The sequence below is a fragment of the Nicotiana tabacum genome, chromosome 12 (assembly GCF_000715075.1).
Source record: "Nicotiana tabacum cultivar K326 chromosome 12, ASM71507v2, whole genome shotgun sequence".
NCBI classification, from domain to species: Eukaryota; Viridiplantae; Streptophyta; class Magnoliopsida; order Solanales; family Solanaceae; genus Nicotiana; species Nicotiana tabacum.
Window position 1 is genome coordinate 121,093,730 of NC_134091.1, and position 25,020 is coordinate 121,118,749.

Consider the following 25,020-nt stretch of genomic DNA (forward strand, 5'->3'; position numbering starts at 1 on the left):
CTTTGGGATGAAATTCTAGCATTCAAGCAAGAGCCCAATGAACCACTACATGAGATATGAGAAAGATATAGAACAATGGTGAAAGAGTGCCCCAACAATGATATGATAGAGAACACGATTCAACAAACTTTCTATATCAATACGACAAACAATGTGTAGTGAGTCAACTTGTCGGTGGGAACTTCATGACTATGCCTTATGCGGAGGCATGTGATATTTTGGATGAGATGGCAAATACTTCATCGGCGTGGCAATCTAGAGCCAATGTTCCATAAGGTGACCCCAATATGATTCTTCTTCATAAAGAGTTACATGACCATGGACAAGCAATAGCCAAATTGACAACCACCATGAACCAATTGGCAAAGGCTCAACTTCAACAAGTACAAAACTCGAGGCAAGTCAATTCTATGGAGGGAGTCAATATGATGGTGAACAAGCGAAGAACAAGAAGTCCACAAGTGCAACAAAGAGTGGACAATTTTATGCAAGATGATAGTGGATTTGATCAAGGTGATTATTACAATGATTAAGAAGAAGAGGTCCAATATGTGAACAATTTTCAAGGGGCAAAGAAACAACTTCCAAGGCCCTAGTCAACAACAATGGAGACCTTCAAACAATCAAGGCCATTGGAATTCTCAAAATAAAGGTAATTGAAGTGGTGGAAACAATAAAGGCAATTGGAATAACAACAATCAAGGCAATTGGAGTGGAAAAAACAACCAAAGGAATTAGAATAACAATAATAACCAAGGAAATTAGGGAGGCAACAACCAAGACGGGTGGAACAACAATCAAGAAAATCGGGGGTCGGGTTTTCAAAGACCCCCGATATTTCAACAACCAAGCAACCCACCCCCTAATCCTTCTCATGCTCCTAGTTTGTCCAACAATGAAATGGTCCATATTGAGAACATGTTCAAATAAATGATTGTCAAGAATGCGGATTCCAATGCCCAACTTGCTTCACATAACACATCGATCCTCAATTTAGAGGTGTAAATGGGTCAAATGTCTGAAGCATTAAATTCTCGTCCTAAGGGGGCACTACCAAGTGATACGGTGGTGAACCCGAAGGGTGGGAACAATACGGGGCATGACATGGCCGTTACTACAAGAGGTGAAAGAGGTGGGAATGCACCTACCTCAAGTCAAAGGCAACTTGTAGATGATGAGCAAGTGGTAGAAGAAGAGGAGATCCCGAACAATATTGTGCAAGTAAACGATGAAGTGCAGATTGATATTGACGACACGGTGGAAGAGACTCAAGAGGATGTGAACCCGTCTAGGGATCATGTGATTGACATACCAGAACCGGTAGTGCAAAAGGCTAAGGCACCATTGCCTATGCCACCTCCTCCCTATCCTTAAATGCTTGCCAAGAAAAATAGAAAGAATTAATTCAAAAAGTTCATTCATATGATGAATAGTCTCTCGATAAACGTGCCATCAGTTGAAGCCTTAGAGCAAATACCCGGTTATGCCAAGTTTATGAAGGACTTGGTGACAAGGAGGCGGTAGATGAATTTTGAAACTATCAAAGTCACTCACCAAATGAGTGTAATTGTGCATTCGATGGCTCCTAAGTTGGAATATCCCAATACTTTCACAATCCCTTGTACCATTGAAAGTGCTGAGTTTGCAAAATCTCTTTGTGATCTTGAGGCAAGTATCAATTTGATGCCCTATTCGGTTTTCAAGATATTAGAAATTGGGAAACCAAGACCCACATCTATGAGATTATAAATGGCCGATCGTACAATGAAGAGACCATTGGGGGTGATTGAAATGTATTGGTTCTAGTTGACAAGTTCATTCTCCCGGTGGATTTTGTTATTCTTGATTGTGAAGTGGACTATGAGGTGCCGATTATTCTTGGTAGACCTTTCCTTGCTATGATGAAGGCTCTTGTTGAAGTGGAAGTCGGAGAACTCACTTTCCGGGTGGGTGATAAAAATGTGGTGTTCCATGTGTGTAAATCTCTGAGGCAACCGAATAGCAATGAAGTTTTTTCTTTCATGGACTTGGTGACCGATGTGATTATTGATGATACAAGTGCCACTATTAATGTGGGTGATATGTTGGAGGCCGTCTTGCTCAATTTTGATGATGACAAGATGGATGTCTTCATGGAATGTGTTAATTCTTTTCAAGGAATGGGGTCGTACAACTATGCACCCCGAAAACTTTTCTTAGATCTTGATAATAGAAAAACTCCTCTTACAAAGCCTTCAATTGAAGAGCCTCCTATCTTGGAGTTGAAGCCATTACCTCCACATCTCAGGCATGAATTCCTTGACCCTTGTTCTACTTTAACGGTTATTCTTTCCTCTTGTTTGGCTAACGTGCAGGTTGACTCTATATTGGCGGTGCTCCACTAGAGGAAGAAAGCTATTGGGTGGACTTTGGCGGATATTCAGGGAATAAGCCCCGCATTTTACATGCACAAGATTAACTTGGAGGAAGATGCCAAACCCTCCATTGAACATCAAAGGAGACTCAATGAAGCTATGCAAGACGTGGTAAAAAAGGAGATCATCAAGTGGTTAGATGCCTGGGTTATCTACCTTATTTCTAACAGTTAGTGGACTTCTCCGGTGCAATGTGTTCCGAATAAGGGGGCATAACTATGGTCACCAATGACAAGAACGAGTTGATTCCCACAAGAACTATGACCGGATGGAGAGTGTGTATGGATTATCGAAAGCTAAACAAAGTCACAAGGAAAAACCATTTCCCACTCCCCTTTCTTGACCAAATGCTTGATAGGTTGGCCTGGTGTGCTTTCTATATGGATATTCGGTCTATAACCAAATCCTTATTGCCTCGGAAGATCAAGATAAAATAACTTTCACATGTCCCTATGACACTTTCGCTTTCAAGCGGATGCCATTTGACTTATGCAATGCACCAACAACTTTTCAACGGTGTATGATGGCGATCTTTATGAATATGGTAGAATACTACCTTAAAGTCTTCATGGATAACTTTTCGGTAGTCGGGGATTCCTTTTATGATTGCTTGGCAAATTTGAATAAAGTATTGGCAAGGTGTGAAGAAACGAACTTGGTGTTGAATTGGGAGAAATGCCATTTCATGGTCGAGGAGGGCATTGTACTTGGCCACAAAATTTCAAAGAAGGGCATTGAGGTCGACAAAGCGAAGATAGAGGTGATTTCTAAACTTCCACCTCCAACATCAGTGAAAGGCATGAGAAGTTTCTTGGTCACGCGGGGTTCTACCGGCGCTTCATAAAGGATTTTTCCAAAGTGGTGAACCCCTTGTGCAAGCTTTTGGAGAAAGATGCTAAATTTCACTTCAATGATGATTGCATGAGAGCCTTTGAATTGTTAGAGTTCAAGTTGACAACTACTCCCATTATCACCGCTCCTAATTGGAGTATTCCTTCTGAGCTCATGTGTGATGCTAGTGATGTAGCGGTTGGAGCAGTTTTGGGGAAATGTATCAACAAGATTTTCATCCGGTCTACTATGCTAGTAAGACCATGAATGATGCCTAAGCCAATTATATCATTACCGAAAAAGAGCTCCTTGTCATTGTGTTTTCTATTGAGAAGTTCTACCCATACTTGATGGGTGCAAAGGTTGTTGTTCACACGGATCATGCGACACTTCGTTATCTTATCAGCAAGAAAGATTCAAAAGCTAAGTTGATTAGATGGGTGATATTGTTGCAAGAGTTTGATATTGATATTCAAGATCGGAAATGGAGTGAAAATCAAGTGGCTGACCACTTGTCTCATTTGGAGGAAGAGGGGAGGCCTCATGATGGCCTTGAGATCAATGACTCCTTCCCCGATGAGCAACTCTTAGCCATTTCAATGAAGGAGGTTCCATGGTTCGCCGATATAGCAAACTTCTTTGTGTGTGGAATCATCCTGGATGAGTTCTCTTCAAATCAAAGGAAGAAGCTCAAACGAGATTGTCAAGATTATTATTAGGACGATCCTTACCTCTTTCAGATTTGCACGGATGAGGTAATTAGAAGATGTGTACCGGATGAAGAGCAAAATGTTACTCTTGAGGCTTTCCATTCTTCGCCTTATGGTGGTCACCATGGCGGAGCAAGAACGACGGCTAAAGTGCTAAGTTGTGGTTTCTATTGGCTCACTCTCTACAAAGATGAAAGTGATATGGTGAAAAGATGTGATGAATGCCAACGAGCCGGTGGAATCTCGAAGAAGAATAAAATGCCTCTCGCTACCATTTTGGAGATCGATATCTTTGATGTGTGGGGTATTGACTTCATGGGTCCTTTTGTGATTTCTTTTGGAAATACTTACATCTTGGTCGCAGTTGATTATGTGTCTAAATGGGTTGAGACCGTTGCTCAACCCAACAATGAAGCGAGGAGTGTAGTGGCGCTCTTGAAGAAGAATATTTTCACTTGATTTGGTACTCCGCAGGCTATCATAAGCGATAGGGGGTCACATTTTTGCAACAAGGCTTTTGACATTGTGCTTAACAATTATGGTGTCACTCATAAAGTTACGACTCCCTATCATCCACAAGTTAGAGGTCAAGTGAAAGTCTCCAACCGGGAGATAAAGAGTATTTTGTCCATAACAGTGAATGATAACCGGACGGATTGGTCAAACAAGCTTGATGATGCATTATGGGCTTATCAGACTGCTTTCAAAACTCCTATCGGGATGTCTCCATACCGGTTGGTATTTGTCAAAGCTTGTCATCTTCCGGTGGAACTTGAGCACAAAGCCATGTGGGCTTTAAAGAAGTTGAATCTTGATTGGGATGCAGTCGCTAAATTGTGGGTTGCACATTTGAATGAATTGGATGAGTTCCGGTACCATGCATATGCAAGTTCGTCATTGTACAAAGAGAGGATGAAGTACCTTCATGACAAATATATCTGAAACAAGGAGTTCAAGGTGGGCGGTCTTATTTTGTTCTTCAACTCACGATTGAAGATGTTTCCCGGAAAGCTGAAATCCAAATGGAGTGGTCCCTTTGAAATTGTGGGTGTGACACCTTTTGGTGCATTGGACTTGAAGAACAAAAATGATGAGGTATTCCGAGTCAATGGTCACCGAGTGAAGCATTATTTGAGACAAGATGATGATGGCCACGTGGTGGCAGTTATTCATTTGAGTTGATAAGTGGGGATTTTGACTACTTATTAGCGCCCTATAGCTTTTGTTTTAGTCCAAAATAGCTTAATTGTGTTCCTGAAAACTGATAAAATGTGCTTAATTGCACATGGAATTGTGTAATTAAGAACTTCCGAAAGGACATTTTTGTCAGAAATTTCCAGCCCTATAAAAATAGAAGCGTTTCACTTTTTAGCTTAACTTTTGACATCAGCTGCTACAGTAGACGCAGAACCTCCAAATATTGTGGAAGTGCAAATTTAGATATATAAATTCACACGTTAAGATATATACTACTAACTCCTATATATATAGCTCTCTGCGAAATTCGACCCCGACTCTTGTTGGGTATTACAATTGCATCGACCGTTTTCATAACCTCGATTTGAGGAGTGAAATTAGACGAGATCACCTGTCCTACCAGATCAACCAAATACTGTGCAACAAGATCCTTGATGAGTAGGTCCTGTATCTAGTCTTTTATGGTGGTGGCTACTTCGCTCCCCCTTAGGGTGGCGAGTAGGCACAGCGATGCAAAGTTAGCCCTCCGACTGAGCGCATCAGCAACCTGGTTAGTCTTCCCACTTCGGTACTCTAGGTTAAAGTGAAATTCTGCAAAGAGTTCCTTCCATCGGGCCTGGCAGCCATTCAACTTTGGCTGGGTCATAAAATGGCTAACCGCTGTGTTTTCTGTCTTGACAACGAACGAGGTTCCCATCAAATAGTGCCTCCAAAGGCATAAGCAATGGACGACAATCAATAATTCTTTTTTGTGCGTAGCGTAGTGCTGCTCTACATCCTTCAGCTTCCGGCTCTCGTACGCTACCAGATGTCCTTCTTGTAGCAAGACCCCTTCAAGGGCATAGTCGGAGGCATCCGTTTGTACCTTGAACGACTTGGCCAAATTAGGGAGGGCCAAGACAATGCTACTAGACACAGCCATTTTCAATGCATTGAAGGCCTCCGCTCGCCTAGGTCCCCAACCCCAAGGCGTGACCTTCTTTAGAAGTTCTGTCAATGGCACTACGATGAGGGAGTAATTTTTCACAAATCACCGGTAGAAGTTGCATAGGCCAAGGAACGCCCTCAAGGCATGGATATCCTTAGGCGGCGGCCAATCTGTGATAGCATGAATCTTCTAATGGTCCATCTTGATCCGCCTTTCCTCGATGACATGTCCGAGGAAGTCAATATATTTTTTAGCAAATGAGCACTTGGATTGCTTTGCATATAATTCGTGCTCCCGCAATCGGCCTATGAGCTTCTGCAAGTGCTCCAGGTGTTCTTCCAGTGTTTGGATATATACCATAATGTCATCCAAGTAGACCACCATGAATTTGTCAATGTACTCTCGGAAGACTTGGTTCATCAGGGTGCAAAATGTGGCTGGAGAATTAATCAAGTCGAATGACATAACCAGGAAGTCTTACGACCCATATCTGGTCACACAGGTCGTCTTGTGTTCATTACCCTCCGCAATCCGAACTTGCCAATAACCTGTCTTCAGGTCTATTTTGGTGAACACTGTCGCACCACCCAGCCTATCGAATAAGTCTGCCATTAGCGGAATAGGGTACTTGTTCTTCACAGTAATTTTGTCTAGATCCCGATAATCCACATAGAGTCATAGGTTGCCATCATGTTTCTTTTGGAATAGCACAGGGGACCCGTACGAGGATTTGGAGGGCACGATGATCCTTGTGTCTAGGATATCCATCAATTGTCTTTGAAGCTCGGTGAGTTCGGGTTGTGAATTCTGTAAGGCGCTCGGGCAAATGGTTTCGCACCCGGTACCAACTCAATTTCATAGTCCACAGTGCGCCTAGGCGGGAGTCTCTTTGGCAGGTCCTGTGGCATGGTGTCTTCAAACTCCAGTAGCAGCTCATTCACGGGTGCAGGAATGGGACCCGAGGAACATTCTATATCTTTAATACAGATGGTAGCCAGGAATGTAGGTTCATGTCTTTTGACCCCCCTTTTCAACTGCAAAGCTGGGATGTTCTCAGCGGCCATCTTTGTGGGCATGCACGGGATAGTGCAGCGCTTGGCCCCATTTGCTCCCACCATCAGTAGCATGTCGGCATACGGTACGGGCATGGTGTTGGTTTGTCTCAGGAATTCCAACTCAACTATCAACTCGAAGTCATCTATGCTCACCACGCGCAAGTTGAATTTTCCTTCATAAATGCCAAGCTTCACTGGTACTTCTTTGGATATTCCACCCACTAGTTGAGGCTGTGAGTTGATAGCCTTGATATGACCTCCGCCTTTTCCTAAAACTAGACCAAGGCGCTCAACCTGAGTCGAGGCTAAGTACTTGTAGGTAGCACCCATGTCTATCATCGCCCGATTGAGGTAACCAGTGCGGATACCAGCACTGATTCCCGCTAAGGCTTCAGAAATAGAGCCAACATGCATTGAAGGCACCTATGAGTTCAGTCTAGTCAGCATCATCTGCGTCGTCATCCGTCCCATCATCAACAACTTGATGGGCGTTCATCTGTGCATGTGGGAATTCATTATTCCAATGTGGTCTGCCGCAATGACGGCATCCTGAAGGGGGTTTCCTCCCCCGATCGTTGTTGTTAGATGCAACACTAGTACTGCCTGAGGGGGAAGCCTTAGATTTGGTTGCACTCCAATCTCCTCCACTTCAGTTAGGACCACCGGTGCTAGGTTGGCCCCTTTGTATCCCCCTCGGACAGGCTATTGAGGCCTATCCTTCCGAGCTTCCACTTGATAGTCCCCAAGGCACTCAGTTGCTTGGATTGCTTTGGGTAAAGTGTCTACCCTTTATCGTTGCAGCTCCATACTGGCATAAGGTTTCAACCCTTCCAGGAATGTGAAGAGTTTTTCTTTGTCTCCCATGTCTCGTATGTTCAGCATGAGCGCAGAGAATTCTCGCACGTAATCCCGCACTGATTTGGTCTACCGGAGCTCCCGTAGTTTGCTCCTTGCATTGTACTCAATATTTTTGAGGAAGAACTGTAGGCGTATGTCTGCCTTTCGTTCTGCCCATGTCTCGAGAGTATCTTCACTGGCCCTGATTGCTTCGTACTTCACCCGCCACCAGAGTTTTGCAGCAACCTGAAGATACATGACAACAGTTGCTACCTTCTTAGCTTCTTCTAGGTCCCCAACGACATTGAACTATTGTTCGATGTCGAAGATGAAGTTTTTCACTTGTTTGGTAATCTGAGCTCCACTGTATGGCTTTGGCTCAGGAATTTTCAGTTTTTGTGTCAGGGGGTCGAGGTTCACAGCACCCCTGATTTGATTTCCACCTCTTCGAAGCAGGCCTTGTAGCGCATCATTGACAACTTTGAGCTGGCGTGTCAAGTTATCTATAGTTTGCTGCATGGTTGTCACTCTGTCTGCCTCTTGTACCCTATAGGTTAAATCCTCGGCACACTCCTGTTGGAGGCCCTCAAATTTACCAAAAATTTCGTCTGCCTCTGTGGCTGCCGTTTGCCGGTCTCCCCATAGTCGCGACTGATGTTCGCAATGTCACCTTCGGCCTGCCGCATCCTACGGTCTAGGTCATCCAATCTTTGCACTAGGTTGGTTCTTAGTTCAGGTACCGTATCCATGATGGGTCGTAATACGTCAACTGTCTCTTCGAGGGCCATAATGCGGTCCCCATGATTCACCATGGTCAAAAATAGTGGTAATGGCAATGTGTTCCCTCGTCCGATGTCAAGCCTAAACTCTGATACCAACTGTAGATTACTCATGTAGATTCAACTGATACCAATTATAGTAGTAATTACTCATGTAGATTCAACTAGTAAAATACATGTGATTTAAAAAAATATATAAAACTACACTTTTCAAGCGAAACAAATATATCCTAAAACCATACTTATCATACTTTTTATGTAATTTTCAAATATAAATTTTATTTTTAGAAACTTGGATAATCTATGTACACTTTCACAACTAAAATCATAAATTTTGACCCACGTACTCTGCACTTTGTCACATGAAAAATGAAACATAAGGAATATTTAATAGAATTACTTGCAATTTATATCTTAAATGATCCGATTATGTATATATTTTTGTTATGTTAAGTGTTGTAATTAACTATGACACTTGTGTCCACAATAGGCACAAAAACTTAATATAGTCACTTTACTCCTTTCCTTTATGACCTTCTCTTCCGAGAATAATTCTGTTAATTATTTTCCTATCTAGGGACAGGGCAGAGCCGAATTTAATAGTTTTTGTTTTAACCTTGTATTTATATTGAAAAATCTATTAGATATATATAAATATTTAGTTGGGAACCCAGTAACTAAAATGTGCTATTAATTCGACGTCAAATTCAGAATTCATAAATTTTAAATTCTAGCTCCGACTTTGACCATGGACCAAGGGAATAATATAACTTTTGCAACTTGAACCCCCTTAGGTATTTGAAAGAAAGTTATAGCACCTGACATTTTCTTTAGGTACTTAGAAAATCCTGTAAATAGCACGCATTTTCTTTCCCCATAAGTAGTGTTAACAACTTTATTCTGCACTATTCAACTGTAATGTTTCAATCCGACCAAAGAATCTCACTTTTCATACCTTTCCCTGCTCATCACTCATCCGTCTGATTCCTTTTGTTGCCAAACACGTAATAGTGGGCGGATCTCATGAGATCTATGCCGGTCATCGGAACCAAAAAAAGGTCGAAAGACCAATCAATTCATTAAGGGGTATAGCGACGTTCTTGCCCTGCACCATTTCTAACCTAGCAGTAGATTGGCGGGCCGTACTTGAATTCAGACATGATTAAACTCTTCTTTGTTTGAGCTGCTCCAGGGATGTAGACCGAATATCTCACTTGTCCTCGGACAAATAGATGAGGCTCGAGCTCATGATGACCTTTGTCTTCTACTATTATTATATTGAATCGTATTATTTTCTGATAGAGAAACTTAATTTGTTAGTGATAATATACTTTGGTTTATTTTAAGTCTATAACAATATTAAAGCACGTAGAAAAGAATAACATGATTAACTGCTCAAATTCTAAGTAGGCGTTTGGACATAAGAATTGTAAAATTCGAAAAAATAGTGAAAAAAAATTTGAAGTGAAAATGATATTTGAAATTAAGAGCCCGTTTGGACATAATTTTTTTTTTTCACTTTTTTCGAAATCAACGTTTGTTCATAAAATTTCCAATTTTCACTTAAAGATGCATTTTGAAAATTTTCGAAAATTTAAAAAACTGCAAAACGGTATTTTTCAAAATTTTCACTCACAAAACTTCAAAAACAACCCAAAATTATATTCATGTCCAAACGGGCCCTAAGTCTAAATATGACCTCTTTTTTGTGCAAATGCAATTTGCAAATATAAAGAACGGCCATTTCACATTTTTCAAGCCAAAAAATATTTGAATGTAGGTTCATCATTTTCAAGAAATTGGATAAATTTTTCCTTTTGAAAATAAATAATCTACAAAGTTAACGTGTACAGAGTTTAAATAATGACCTCAGAAGTCAGAAAGGGCCATAAATTCAAATACAAAGTAGAAAAATTAGAAATTCATATACATCAGAATTCTTATGATTTCCAAGCAATAATTATGAACTAATTTGACATTTCGAATTGGACAAAACAAAAAAAACCATTATGATAATCAAACTACGATCAATCCATTTGAACCACGGATTGAGGTGGACTACAGTTTCAAATTCATTGAATTTGGTAAAATAGTTGGCTAATGTTCAGATTTATGTATTGAATTCTTAAAAAGTTACTAAGACAGTTTGATAAAGCACTATAACATCTCTTATAGTTGACACTGATTTCCATATTTACATTCAACATGATTCATATATAGTTGATTCAAATATCTGAGTCCTACTAGTTTGAGATTAAGGACCCGATTGTCCATACATTTTTTTCTTTCTTTTTTCGATTTTTTTTTTTTCAAATACGTGTTTGTCCATGAAATTCTGTAAGCTTTTTGAAACTATTTTTTCAAAATTTCCAGATTTTTTTTCTCCACTCACAAAACTATAATATTTTTTCAAGTAAAATGCATGTCCAAACATAATTTTAAATTTCAAATATTATTTTTCACTTAACTCCAAATACTATTTTTTTTTTTTAAAATTACAATTTTTATGTCCAAACGCCTTCTAAAACACAATTGATTTTTCTCAACCAAAAAAATCTATCAATGATGAGTATAGGAATGACCATGGCAATTATAGAATGATAGAACAAATGATGAGGATTAAAAGTAAGGTAATCAAGCTAGGTTTATTGGTTAACGTATAGAATGCAAATCAAATGATATCTACCATCAAAGTTGTGGTGGAGTGACCGATAATTACTTATCCATCCTTAACCTCGGATTTGAGCGATGAGCATAAAACTACCTTTATTAGAGGGTATTTTATCCTTCAAAGTGAGACTTATTGGCATGAATTTAACACATGCACATACCAAATATACGATGAAAAATCAAAATAAATAAAATTTAATTTCTAATTAGTTAACTGAGAATTTGATAAAGAAAATTACTTTTGTAATAATTTCTCGATAAAACAATTTCTTGTGAACCACGAAAAAATAAGCTTAAATTGTAATACTAGTATAGCATCTTACATTGGAGAAACTTTCCAAGGGTAACTTGTTACTCATATCAATCTTTATATTCAAGATTTCAAATCAAATTAGCAAATAATTTTTAGACAAACACTCTACCCCACTCCCATCTTCATGTTTAGTATAAGTTCTCCTGATGTTTTGAGAGTTTTTGTTGGATTATATGTTACGTATGCTTTCTTATATCTATTCCCATTTTTGTCTTAATTCTATCTCATTTTCTCATTGACTCTCTCCATAAACAGAGGCAAATAACAATAAACAGTAATTGTACGTGTCAACAATCTTGAACTCAAATTACATTAAATTAATAATTTAAGTTTATATATATATATATATATCAATATCAATAAAAATTACTTGTAATAGTTGGTTTGTTACTATTGTTATTGAATTATCAATTATACTTACGTGTAATTATCTAATAAGTGAATGATTGCGTTTTTATACTATTTGTATTGTAGTGCATATGGCTTTAACTTATGTTTATGTGTACTCCCTATATTCCCTTTTTCTAGCCCGGTATATTAAAAATAAAATTTTTCTTTTTTATTTATCCATTTAACAAAATTAAGAGAGATTTTTTCTTCTTTAAATGCTACTTTTATCGTTAAGTAGTCACATTCGAATCATTGTTTTGTTGATAGAATTTTAATTATTATAAGTAAGAATTATTGAATAAAACTTACTAAATAATTTTTTTTAAGGGAGAATAAAATTAATACTGAACTAGTAAAAGGAAACTGAGGGACCAAAAGACTTGAATGGAAAATAACACATTCTTAATTAATTGTAGCCTGCATGCATCAGAAAGATATCTTGCAGTCCATGAAGTTATTCTTCCAATCATCTTGTCCACCAGAGGGTAACACTGAGCAACTCACAGTCTCCTTGAACTCAGTGGTACCCCAAGGTACCTGATGGGTAACTCTCCTTTAGAGTATCCCAGAATATTCATGATTTTATTCTGCTCCTTTCTTCCAACTCCACCAAAAAATATAGAGCTCTTTTCAGTATTTGCAATCAACCCAGAACACATAGAGAATTCAGAGAAACACCTGAATAACAGTTATAGATAAATTACATTCCCTCTACAAAATAACAGTAGTTCATCTGCAAAACCTAACTGAATTATTTGAAGTTTTGAACATTTAGGGTGATAGTTAAAATCAGGATTATGCCTCAGAGTCCTCAACTATCTATTAAGGTACTCCATCATCAAAACAAAGAAGGAAGGGGATAATGGATCACCCAGTCTCAGGCCTTTCTTTGCAGGAAAAGGGGGACTTGGAATCCTGTTGATTAGAATGGAATAAGAGACACTGGTCACATAAGTCATAATCCAATCGACATATTTGGCAGGGAAGTTTAGGCTGGTTAGTACTTGTTCTAAGAAAGGCCACTCCACCGAGTCATATGTTTTTTGCATATCTATCTTTAACATGCATCTAGGTGAGACACTTTTTCTATCATATCCCTTAATTAGCTCATGACTAAGAATGATATTGTCAGAGATAACCCTCCCAGGGACAAAAGCAGATTGGCTTTTGTCAATGAGATGATCTATGACACTTTAAAATCTTTTTATGAGCACTTTGGGTATGATTTTGTACAAAACTGTACAACATGATATGGGTCTAAATTGTTTGATGGTAGATGAGTTCTTGACTTTTGGGATCAAAGTGACTGAGGTGTAGTTTATAGGCTTGTGCATGTCACTTGTGGAGAAAAAGTGTAATATTGCTTCAATTATCTCCTCTCATATTGTATTCCAAGCCTTCTTGAAAAATAGGGAGTTAAAACCATCGCACCCCGATACTTTCTGGTCATCAATGTCCCTCAATGCTTACACTATCTCTTGTCTGGTCACGGGTTCTATCAACATCAGTTGCATGTCTCTATTCAAGAATTGTCCTTCCTTCATTATCTCAGGATTTATGACAGGCAAATGATTTGCTGCTGATCTTAGCAATTGCTTATAGAAGCATGTTATTTCTTTCTTGATATCATCCTCTGTCTGCAGCATATCTCCATTGCTAGATACAAGATTTCTAATTTTATTTTGTGTTATTCTACTTTTTTGTTGAGGCAAAGAAATAAGCTGAGTTTGAGTCTCCCAGCTGTAATCATTGGTTTCTTGATTTTTGCTTAGTTGCACTTTCCTCTATATTCACCCATTTCTACAGTTGGTATCAGAGTTTAGGCTTGACATCGGACGAGGGAACACATTGCCATTACCACTATTTTTGACCATGGTGAATCATGGGGACCGCATTATGGCCCTCGAAGAGACAGTTGACGTATTACGACCCATCATGGATACAGTACCTGAACTAAGAACCAACCTAGTGCAAAGATTGGATGACCTAGACCGTAGGATGCGGCAGGCCGAAGGTGACATTGCGAACATCAGTCGCGACTATGGGGAGACCGGCAAATGGCAGCCACAGAGGCAGACGAAATTTTTGGTAAATTTGAGGGCCTCCAACAGGAGTGTGCCGAGGATTTAACCTATAGGGTACAACCGGTGATTGAAGCGTGGAAGCATTCTGATTTTTTATGCAAGAATTATATTCTTAGCGGACTGGATGATAATCTGTATAATGTATACAGTAGCATGGAGACATCCAAAGAATTGTGGAATGCGCTTGAAAAGAAATATAAGACTGAAGATGCCGGGATGAAGAAATTCGTTGCCGCAAAATTTCTGGACTACAAAATGATAGATAGCAAGTCTGTTATTACTCAAGTCCAGGAATTGCAAGTGATTATTCATGATCTACTTGCTGAAGGTCTTGTAATCAACGAAGCATTCCAAGTAGCAGCAATGATTGAGAAGTTGCCTCCATTGTGGAAGGACTTCAAAAATTATTTGAAACACAAACGAAAGGAAATGTCCCTTGAAGATCTCATTGTTCGGTTGAGAATCGAAGAGGACAATAAAGCTGCTGAAAGGAGAGGCCGTGGAAATTCAACAATAATGGGAGCAAATATTGTTGAAGCTAATAAAAGGAGGAAGAAGGCTTCTGGTCCGAAATACAACCCAAGCAAGAAGCGGTTCAGTGGAAACTGCTACAACTGTGGGAAAACCGGACACAAATCTACGGAGTGTCGTGCTCCGAAGAAAGACAAGAAAAGGGGTCAAGCAAACATGGTAGTAAACCATGATGATGTTGATAACTTGTGTGCCATGCTCTCTGAATGTAACTTGGTGGGAAATCCTAAACTGTGGTGGTTTGATTCAGGAGCCACTCGCCATGTTTGTGCAGTTAGAGAGGCTTTTGCTACCTATGCTCTTGCTAAACCCGGAGAAACAGTTTATATGGGAAATGCTTCAACAGCAAAAGTTGAAGGATATGGGAAGGTATTTCTAAAAATAACTTCTGGCAAGGTCATGACTTTGAACAATGTCCTTCATGTTCCCGAAATGAGAAAGAATTTAGTCTCTACTGGACTTCTTGTTAAGCACGGTTTTAAGTGCGTTTTTGTATCCAACAAGGTTGTAATTAGTAAGAATGAAATATTTGTGGGAAAAGGTTACCTCACCGAGGGCCTTTTCAACCTAAATGTAATGGTTGTTGAAAATAATAATATTTCAGCTTCTTCTTACTTACTTGAGTCAAATGATTTATGGCATGTACGTTTGGGTCATGTCAATTATAAAACCTTGCGGAAAATGATTAACTTGGAAGTACTGCCCAAGTTTGAATGCGAAAAATCAAAATGTCAAACATGTGTGGAATCTAAGTATGTTAAACATCCTTATAAGTCAGTTGAAAGGAATTCAAATCCTTTAGACTTAATTCACACAGATATTTGTGACATGAAGTCAATACCATCTCGCGGTGGAAAGAAGTATTTCATAACTTTTATTGACGATGGTACTCGATATTGCTATGTTTACTTACTGAATAGTAAAGATGAAGCAATAGACGCATTCAGGCAATACAAAAATGAAGTTGAAACGCAACTTAACAAGAAAGTAAAAATGATAAGAAGTGATAGGGGTGGTGAATATGAATCTCCTTTTGAAAAAATATGTTTAGAATATGGAATTATTCATCAAACAACAGCCCCTTATACGCCCCAATCTAATGGGATTGCGGAAAGAAAGAATCGCACATTAAAGGAGATGATGAATGCGTTGTTGATAAGTTCTGGTTTGCCACAGAACTTGTGGGGGAAGCCATTCTTACGGCTAATCGAATATTAAATCGAGTGCCCCATAGCAAAACACAATCCATTCCTTATGAACAATGGAAAGGAAGAAAGCCTAACTTGAATTATTTTAAAGTGTGGGGGTGTTTGGCAAAAGTGCAAGTTCTTAAACCCAAAAGGGTAAAGATAGGACCGAAAACCGTTGATTGTGTTTTCATAGGATATGCGACAAATAGTAAAGCATATCGATTTCTGGTTCATAAATCAGAAAATCCCGACATTCATAATAATACGGTTATAGAATCAGATAATGCTGAGTTTTTTGAAAATATATATCCGTATAAAAAGGAATGTGAGTCGTTTGGTGAAGGATCTAAACGACCTCGGGAAGAAACAAAAGAAAGTACATGTAATCAGGAGAATCCAAGACGTAGTAAACGTCAAAGAACGTCTACTTCATTTGGACCAGATTTTGTGACTTTCTTATTGGAGAATGAGCCTCAAACATTTAAAGAAGCTATGACTTCTTTGGAATCATTGTTTTGGAAAGAGGCAGTCAATAGTGAAATAGAATCCATATTGAACAACCATACATGGGAATTGGTTGATCTTCCTCCTGGAAATAAACCTTTGGGTTCTAAATGGATTTTTAAGAGAAAAATCAAAGATGATGGCACTATTGATAAATTCAAGGCAAGGCTCGTAGTCAAAGGGTATAGACAACGAGAAGGTCTAGACTACTTTGATACATACTCTCCAGTTACAAGAATTACGTCCATACGGATGTTAGTAGCATTAGCTGCAGTGTATGGTCTTGAAATTCATCAAATGGATGTTAAGACGGCATTCTTAAATGGAGAGTTGGAGGAAGAAATTTACATGGAACAACCTGAAGGGTTTGTGGTTCCAGGTAAAGAAAAGAAGGTATGTAGACTTGTTAAGTCTCTTTACGGACTAAAACAAGCACCCAAACAATGGCATGCGAAATTTGACCAAACAATGTTGTCAAATAGTTTTAAGATAAATGAATGTGATAAATGCGTGTACATTAAAAATGTTCCAAATCACATAGTCATTGTTTGCCTATATGTGGATGATATGTTGATAATGAGTAATGACATTGCCAACATAAATGCTACTAAGCGTATGCTCAATAGCAAGTTTGATATGAAAGACTTGGGAGTTGCTGATTTAATTCTGGGAATTAAGATCAATAAGACTCCTCAAGGTCTGGCATTGTCACAATCTCATTATATTAAGACAGTACTTGAAAAATTCAAGCACTTGGGCTTTAAAGTTGCAAAGACTCCAATTGACGTGAATCTTGCATTAGCAAAGAACAAAGGCCAAAGCATATCACAATTGGATTATGCTCGTGTATTGGGATGCTTAATGTATATCATGAATTGTACACGACCAGACATAGCTTGTGCTATAAGTAAACTGAGTCGATATACGAGCAATCCAGGCCAATCTCATTGGATGGCAATGAAACGAGTTTTGGGATATTTAGAACATACCCAGAACTTTGAATTGCACTACAGTAATTTCCCTACGGTGATTGAGGGATACTGTGATGCAAATTGGATCACCGGTTCAACTGATTCTAAGTCCACGAGTGGATATGTATTCACTATTGGTGGAGGAGCGGTATCTTGGAAGTCGTCCAAACAAACATGTATTGCCCGCTCTACAATGGAGGCTGAATTCATAGCCTTAGATAAAGCCGGTGAAGAAGCTGAATGGCTCCGGAATTTCTTGGAAGACATTCCATTTTGGCCCAAACCGTTGGCACCAATATGCATACATTGTGATAGTCAAGCGGCAATTGGAAGGGCTGGGAGCGTCATGTATAACGGTAAATCTCGTCATATACGACGAAGACATAAAACCGTTAGGCAATTACTCTCTAGAGGAATTATCACAATTGACTATGTAAAGTCAAGTGATAATGTGTCGGATCCACTTACAAAAGGCCTAACTAGAGAGGTAGTTGAGAAATCATCAAGGGGAATGGGGCTATGGCCGAGAACAAGTCATTGTGGCGGTAACTCTACCTAGAAGACTGGAGATCCCAAGATCTAGGTTCAAAGAGATCAAACAAAGTCATTAATGACGGTTCAACATTGTCAAATAAAATTTTAGTCCATTCTCGTGATGAGACAATGTTCAGTACCAAGGATAAAGCATTAAGGCTTTTTAATGATTTCTAAATTTGATACGGGGTATATCAAATAGTGTATCTACAGGATGACACGTTTAGGAATCACCTATTTAAGTGTGAAGTGTGAGCCGCTTCAAGGAGAACTTTGTAAGGCCAGTTTTCTACGCACTTATGAAACCAGGCGGTGTTCATGGCTGAAACGAACACAACAATGAGAACCAAAGACGGTTAAGGGTTGATTGTGTGACTTATGGTTGTCTAGGTATACACCAAAGATCGACGGTTCAAAGATATCAAATCTACCGATTGACCGAGTATATCCGACATAAGTTTACTACGGAAAGTTCAAAGGGAAACCTACTTATCCAGATGCAATTAATCATTGCTTGTAAATCACACAGTTTTTCATGCATACTTCCGTGATATAGCCATTCCCCATTCATGTGGGGGATTGTTGAGGTTTTATTTTTTAAGATGTAATATTCTTAAAATGAGGGTGAATGGGAAATGGAGGGAAAATAAAATTTTGAGTAAAAGTTTAAGTTTCCCCTCTTAACAATGAGACATTGTCCCATATTGGAAGTGGAAGACATTTTTGGTGGGTATATATATAATTGCTCTTCTTGTAGCTCTTAAAGAGTTAAGAAGAAAGCAAGCCTCGCGCCGTCGTCGTCGTCGCTCGCTCGGCTCGGCTTCGGCTACGGCTACGGCTTCGGCTTCGGCTTCGGATTCGGATTCGGATTCGGATTTGGATTTGGATTTGGATTTGGTCAAATGATTGATTGATTAATTTTTTGGACCAAATTTATTTGTTAATAGTAAATATTAACGTAAGATTATCCGTATTTGTAAACGGATATTTTCCAATCCGTATATTGATAATTTGGCAGCCGGATAATGGTCTTCCCACCATGAAGTGCTTGCTCCACAAACATGAAGTGCTTGCTCCACAAACATGTAATGCTTGCTCCACCATGAAGGGTGGACGTTTGGTCTTGCACTCCTTCTTGGCTGCTATATATATGAGCAGCAAATGTTGAAGAAAGATACTCAACTCAACATATAATTCGCTCAACAAATTGGCTATACATTGCATTCCTTCCTCTCAGAACTTCCATACGTTTTTCTGAGTATACACTGTGAATTCAGATTTAGCTATACATTGCACTCTTTCCTCTCAGTGTGATTTGCTACCGAACTTTGTGTTCGCTGAAACACTGGGGTTTGAAGTACCGCTACACCAGTGTGTAATTCGTTCTATCCTGGGAGGAAATAATCTATTACCTTGGGTACTAGGAGGGGATTAAATTCCTTAAGGAAACACTGTGAATTCAGTGGGCTCGAATTTATTATTATTGTTTCATTACGTTAACTTATATTTTGCAGAATTAATATTTACAAATACAGCAATATTGACCGGGAATAACAAAACACAATTGATTTTTCTCAACCAAAAAAATCTATCAATGATGAGTATAGGATTGACCATGGCAATTATAGAATGATAGAACAAATGATGAGGATTAAAAGTAAGGTAATCAAGCTAGGTTTATTGGTTAACGTATAGAATGCAAATCAAATGATATCTACCATCAAAGTTGTGGTGGAGTGACCGATAATTACTTATCCATCCTTAACCTCGGATTTGAGCGATGAGCATAAAACTACCTTTATTAGAGGGTATTTTATCCTTCAAAGTGAGACTTATTGGCATGAATTTAACACATGCACATACCAAATATACGATGAAAAATCAAAATAAATAAAATTTAATTTCTAATTAGTTAACTGAGAATTTGATAAAGAAAATTACTTTTGTAATAATTTCTCGATAAAACAATTTCTTGTGAACCACGAAAAAATAAGCTTAAATTGTAATACTAGTATAGCATCTTACATTGGAGAAACTTTCCAAGGGTAACTTGTTACTCATATCAATCTTTATATTCAAGATTTCAAATCAAATTAGCAAACAATTTTTAGACAAACACTCTACCCCACTCCCATCTTCATGTTTAGTATAAGTTCTCCTGATGTTTTGAGAGTTTTTGTTGGATTATATGTTACGTATGCTTTCTTATATCTATTCCCATTTTTGTCTTAATTCTATCTCATTTTCTCATTGACTCTCTCCATAAACAGAGGCAAATAACAATAAACAGTAATTGTACGTGTCAACAATCTTGAACTCAAATTACATTAAATTAATAATTTAAGTTTATATATATATATATATATCAATAAAAATTACTTGTAATAGTTGGTTTGTTACTATTGTTATTGAATTATCAATTATACTTACGTGTAATTATCTAATAAGTGAATGATTGCGTTTTTATACTATTTGTATTGTAGTGCATATGGCTTTAACTTATGTTTATGTGTACTCCCTATATTCCCTTTTTCTAGCCCGGTATATTAAAAATAAATTTTTCTTTTTTATTTATCCATTTAACAAAATTAAGAGAGATTTTTTCTTCTTTAAATGCTACTTTTATCGTTAAGTAGTCACATTCGAATCATTGTTTTGTTGATAGAATTTTAATTATTATAAGTAAGAATTATTGAATAAAACTTACTAAATAATTTTTTTTAAGGGAGAATAAAATTAATACTGAACTAGTAAAAGGAAACTGAGGGACCAAAAGACTTGAATGGAAAATAACACATTCTTAATTAATTGTAGCCTGCATGCATCAGAAAGATATCTTGCAGTCCATGAAGTTATTCTTCCAATCATCTTGTCCACCAGAGGGTAACACTGAGCAACTCACAGTCTCCTTGAACTCAGTGGTACCCCAAGGTACCTGATGGGTAACTCCCCTTTAGAGTATCCCAGAATATTCATGATTTTATTCTGCTCCTTTCTTCCAACTCCACCAAAAAATATAGAGCTCTTTTCAGTATTTGCAATCAACCCAGAACACAGAGAGAATTCAGAGAAACACCTGAATAACAGTTATAGATAAATTACATTCCCTCTACAAAATAACAGTAGTTCATCTGCAAAACCTAACTGAATTATTTGAAGTTTTGAACATTTAGGGTGATAGTTAAAATCAGGATTATGCCTCAGAGTCCTCAACTGTCTATTAAGGTACTCCATCATCAAAACAAAGAAGGAAGGGGATAATGGATCACCCAGTCTCAGGCCTTTCTTTGCAGGAAAAGGGGGACTTGGAATCCTGTTAATCAGAATGGAATAAGAGACACTGGTCACACAAGTCATAATCCAATCGACATATTTGGCAGGGAAGTTTAGGCTGGTTAGTACTTGTTCTAAGAAAGGCCACTCCACCGAGTCATATGTTTTTTGCATATCTATCTTCAACATGCATCTAGGTGAGACACTTTTTCTATCATATCCCTTAATTAGCTCATGACTAAGAATGATATTGTCAGAGATAACCCTCCCAGGGACAAAAGCAGATTGGCTTTTGTCAATGAGATGATCTATGACACTTTAAAATCTTTTTATGAGCACTTTGGGTATGATTTTGTACAAAACTGTACAACATGAGATGGGTCTAAATTGTTTGATGGTAGATGAGTTCTTGACTTTTGGGATCAAAGTGACTGAGGTGTAGTTTATAGGCTTGTGCATGTCACTTGTGGAGAAAAAGTGTAATATTGCTTCAATTATCTCCTCTCATATTGTATTCCAAGCCTTCTTGAAAAATAGGGAGTTAAAACCATCGCACCCCGATACTTTCTGGTCATCAATGTCCCTCAATGCTTACACTATCTCTTGTCTGGTCACGGGTTCTATCAACATCAGTTGCATGTCTCTATTCAAGAATTGTCCTTCCTTCATTATCTCAGGATTTATGACAGGCAAATGATTTGTTGCTGATCTTAGCAATTGCTTATAGAAGCATGTTATTTCTTTCTTGATATCATCCTCTGTCTGCAGCATATCTCCATTGCTAGATACAAGATTTCTAATTTTATTTTGTGTTATTCTACTTTTTTGTTGAGGCAAAGAAATAAGCTGAGTTTGAGTCTCCCAGCTGTAATCATTGGTTTCTTGATTTTTGCTTAGTTGCACTTTCCTCTATATTCACCCATTTCTCCAGCTGCTCTCTTGATTTCTTTTCCTGATTTACCAAAATACTATGCTGATTGATGTCTTTCATTTGCTCTTGAACCTCTACTAGTTATTTCCTAATGTTACATACTTTTTTCTGAATTTCAGTAATCTGTGTATTAGGCAACTTCTTAAGTTCCTGCTTGACATTCTTCAATTTTTGCCAAACACTCTTCATGTAGTTCCCTTGTACATGTTCCTGACATCCTGCCTCTACCAAAGCAATAAAGTCTTTATGTTCTGCAAGGTAATTGAAGAATCTGAAAGGTTTTGCCCCTCTTTTTGATTTATCTACCAAAGTAGTAACGTCCTCTGGTCTGAAATTTTTATACTCCCAAAGAAGATAGTACACATGATAGAGACATCATGTAGAAGTTTCTTATGGGCAGGGCAAGCATAGGTGATAAAGAAAGCACCTTTAGCCTGGGAGAAAGTATGCTGGCCAAAAATTGCAGGAGGATTCAATGTCATTCATATAGAAACATGGAACAAAGTTGCGGTGAGTAAATGACTGTGGAACTTGTGCACAAAAAAGGACAAATTAAGGGTAAAATGGGTTCATATTTTCTATGGGAAAGGAAGGAATATCTGGGAGATTGAGGCAAAACATGTATTTTGGATCTTGTCCAAGATCCTTAAGGCAAATAAGTACATTATTGAGGCTAGATTGGAGCTGAACGACATACAAAAAATGAATTCCTTCCCTATCAGATTGATGTATCAGAAGCTGAGAGGTGTGCAACCTAAAGTTCCATGGAGGAAATTTGTCGCGACCCAAACCGATGAGCCGCGACGGGAACCTAGTACCTTACTCAACCGAGTACCAACTTAACGTATCTTTCTCATTACATCATCATATACACGCGACATACAGGCCTAATAGGCCAACATGATCATTTATAAACTCAAAACATAGGCCGACAAGGCCGTACAATCTTTCACGTACACGATATATGTCTACAATCCTCTAAGAGTACATAATTGTCATAAAGGTCGAGACAGTGCTCCGCCATACTAATCAGTACATGTCTTAATCATACTGACCACATAAGCAACTCTGGGGCAAATGGAGCGCACCAACACCTTTCGATGAGCTGATAGCCCACTTGGAGGACTCTCAACCTGTCTATAAGGACCTGCGGGCATGAAACGCAGCGTCCCCAGGCAAAAGGGACGTCAGTACAAATAATATACCGAGTATGTAAGGAATGAAAATCAGTAAATAATAGACATGAGAGAAAACATGGAGTAAAAGACTCGACATGTAAGTCTGAATAGCTCGGTGAAACATTAATATTTACAATGTCATGCATATGCGTATAATGTCATACCATGCTTAAGTATATGCCTTCATAACATCATCAAGCCTATGAGGGCATCCCATCATATCATCTTGGCCACTGTGGGCAATTCATCAATATATACCAGTTGATCAGGTGGCGGTGCGTATATAACAACATAACCTTTTTACATATCCCATATACATATATTATACACGTATATAACGCCATCTGGTCATGAGTCAATATACATGTATAAATGCATGAAATGCATAAGAAATACGTTAATAAGATTTTATCAAATAATATGCATGTCAGATAAATTTTATCAAATACGTATTTTTCTGAGACCCATGAAAAGAAGATATAATAATAATTCACATGAGGAATCAAGAATATAGACACCCCTAGTACTTCTATGAATAGAGTCATTTGTGGAAATTGTGTATTTGCTCGTTTCGCTTGTATCGTATTAATCATGCCAAAAGAAAGAAGGGATAGCCTTAACATACCTGAACCGATTCTCTTGATAATCCCTTTGACACCGTTGATTGCGACAATGCGTAACGGTGGATCGAACTAGGAAAACATCCGTATGATGTTCTTGAGAAAGATTACACCGTACTCCCTTAAAATTGCAAATCTCGTTGCTATTACGCAGTATAACTTCGTATGAAACTTTGTTGAAGCAAAATCACGTTGCATATTATCTCACTTTGTAAAGGATTCCTGTGAAATATTGTTTAAGAATTCCATCCGTACTTAGCAAGCCAATCTATATTATCCCACTTTAAATCCACTTTAAATCTTAGCATTTGTTACTACAAGAAAGGAAATAAATAGATGCCATACTATTTTTGCCTTCTTGATATTTTTCAACCAAATGAGATAAAGTTACACATCTCCATTTTTGTAAATTGATCGTAATTTGTATGACTTTTATTGCTGAAGAAATCACGTTCCATTCCAGAATTTGGATGATTCTTGATGAAGCTTTCTTTCCTTACTTTTTAGAGATATAAGCATACCTTTTAATGACTTATGTTGATGTCTTTACCACAGAGAGTGGGCCCCACCTTTTGATGAGTTAGAAACATAATTCTTTAAGTATCACACCTTATTATATGAACCTAAGAGTCATGTTTATCTAAGGTCCTTAGCTGCCACGTTTAGTTTATTAGGCTTATCCAAAAATATTGATTAATTAGCTAATCTCCCATCCCAATCAATAATTACCCAATTATTCATAAAATTAAGAATTATCTTAAATTACTTAAAATACTACTCACTTTTAACACACTTTATGTACCTTACTAACATGATCATGTGGTACCTTGTATGGTATTAGTCCATAAATACCGGGTATTATAGCTCGGATCATATTTTATCCTAAAATGTCAAACTTCGACGAAATTCACTTTCTTCGATTCGCTTACCCTCTCACCTTCACAAATTTACTTATCACTTGTTTGAAATAGAATAATACTTATAACCTCAAAATAATCTCATTCCCGAGCTTAGTCGATTAACTTACGACGAAATTTTAACGTACGAAAATGCGGGATGTAACATCTCATTTTCGAGCTT

The 25,020-nt window shown here is 38.0% G+C and overlaps 1 protein-coding gene across 1 annotated transcript; it reads right to left on the reverse strand.

Moving 5' to 3' along the window:
- Positions 1-6,847: 6,847 nt before the first annotated feature.
- LOC142167363 (uncharacterized) lies at positions 6,848-7,549 on the reverse strand. The gene has a single exon (XM_075227527.1). The coding sequence runs from the start codon at positions 7,547-7,549 to the stop codon at positions 6,848-6,850; it is 702 nt and encodes a 233-aa protein (XP_075083628.1).
- Positions 7,550-25,020: the final 17,471 nt, after the last annotated feature.

Bases quoted from the DNA above. Each gene is read 5' to 3' on its own strand.
- LOC142167363 (XM_075227527.1), bottom strand. From the start codon at position 7,549: ATGCATGTTGGCTCTATTTCTGAAGCCTTAGCGGGAATCAGTGCTGGT.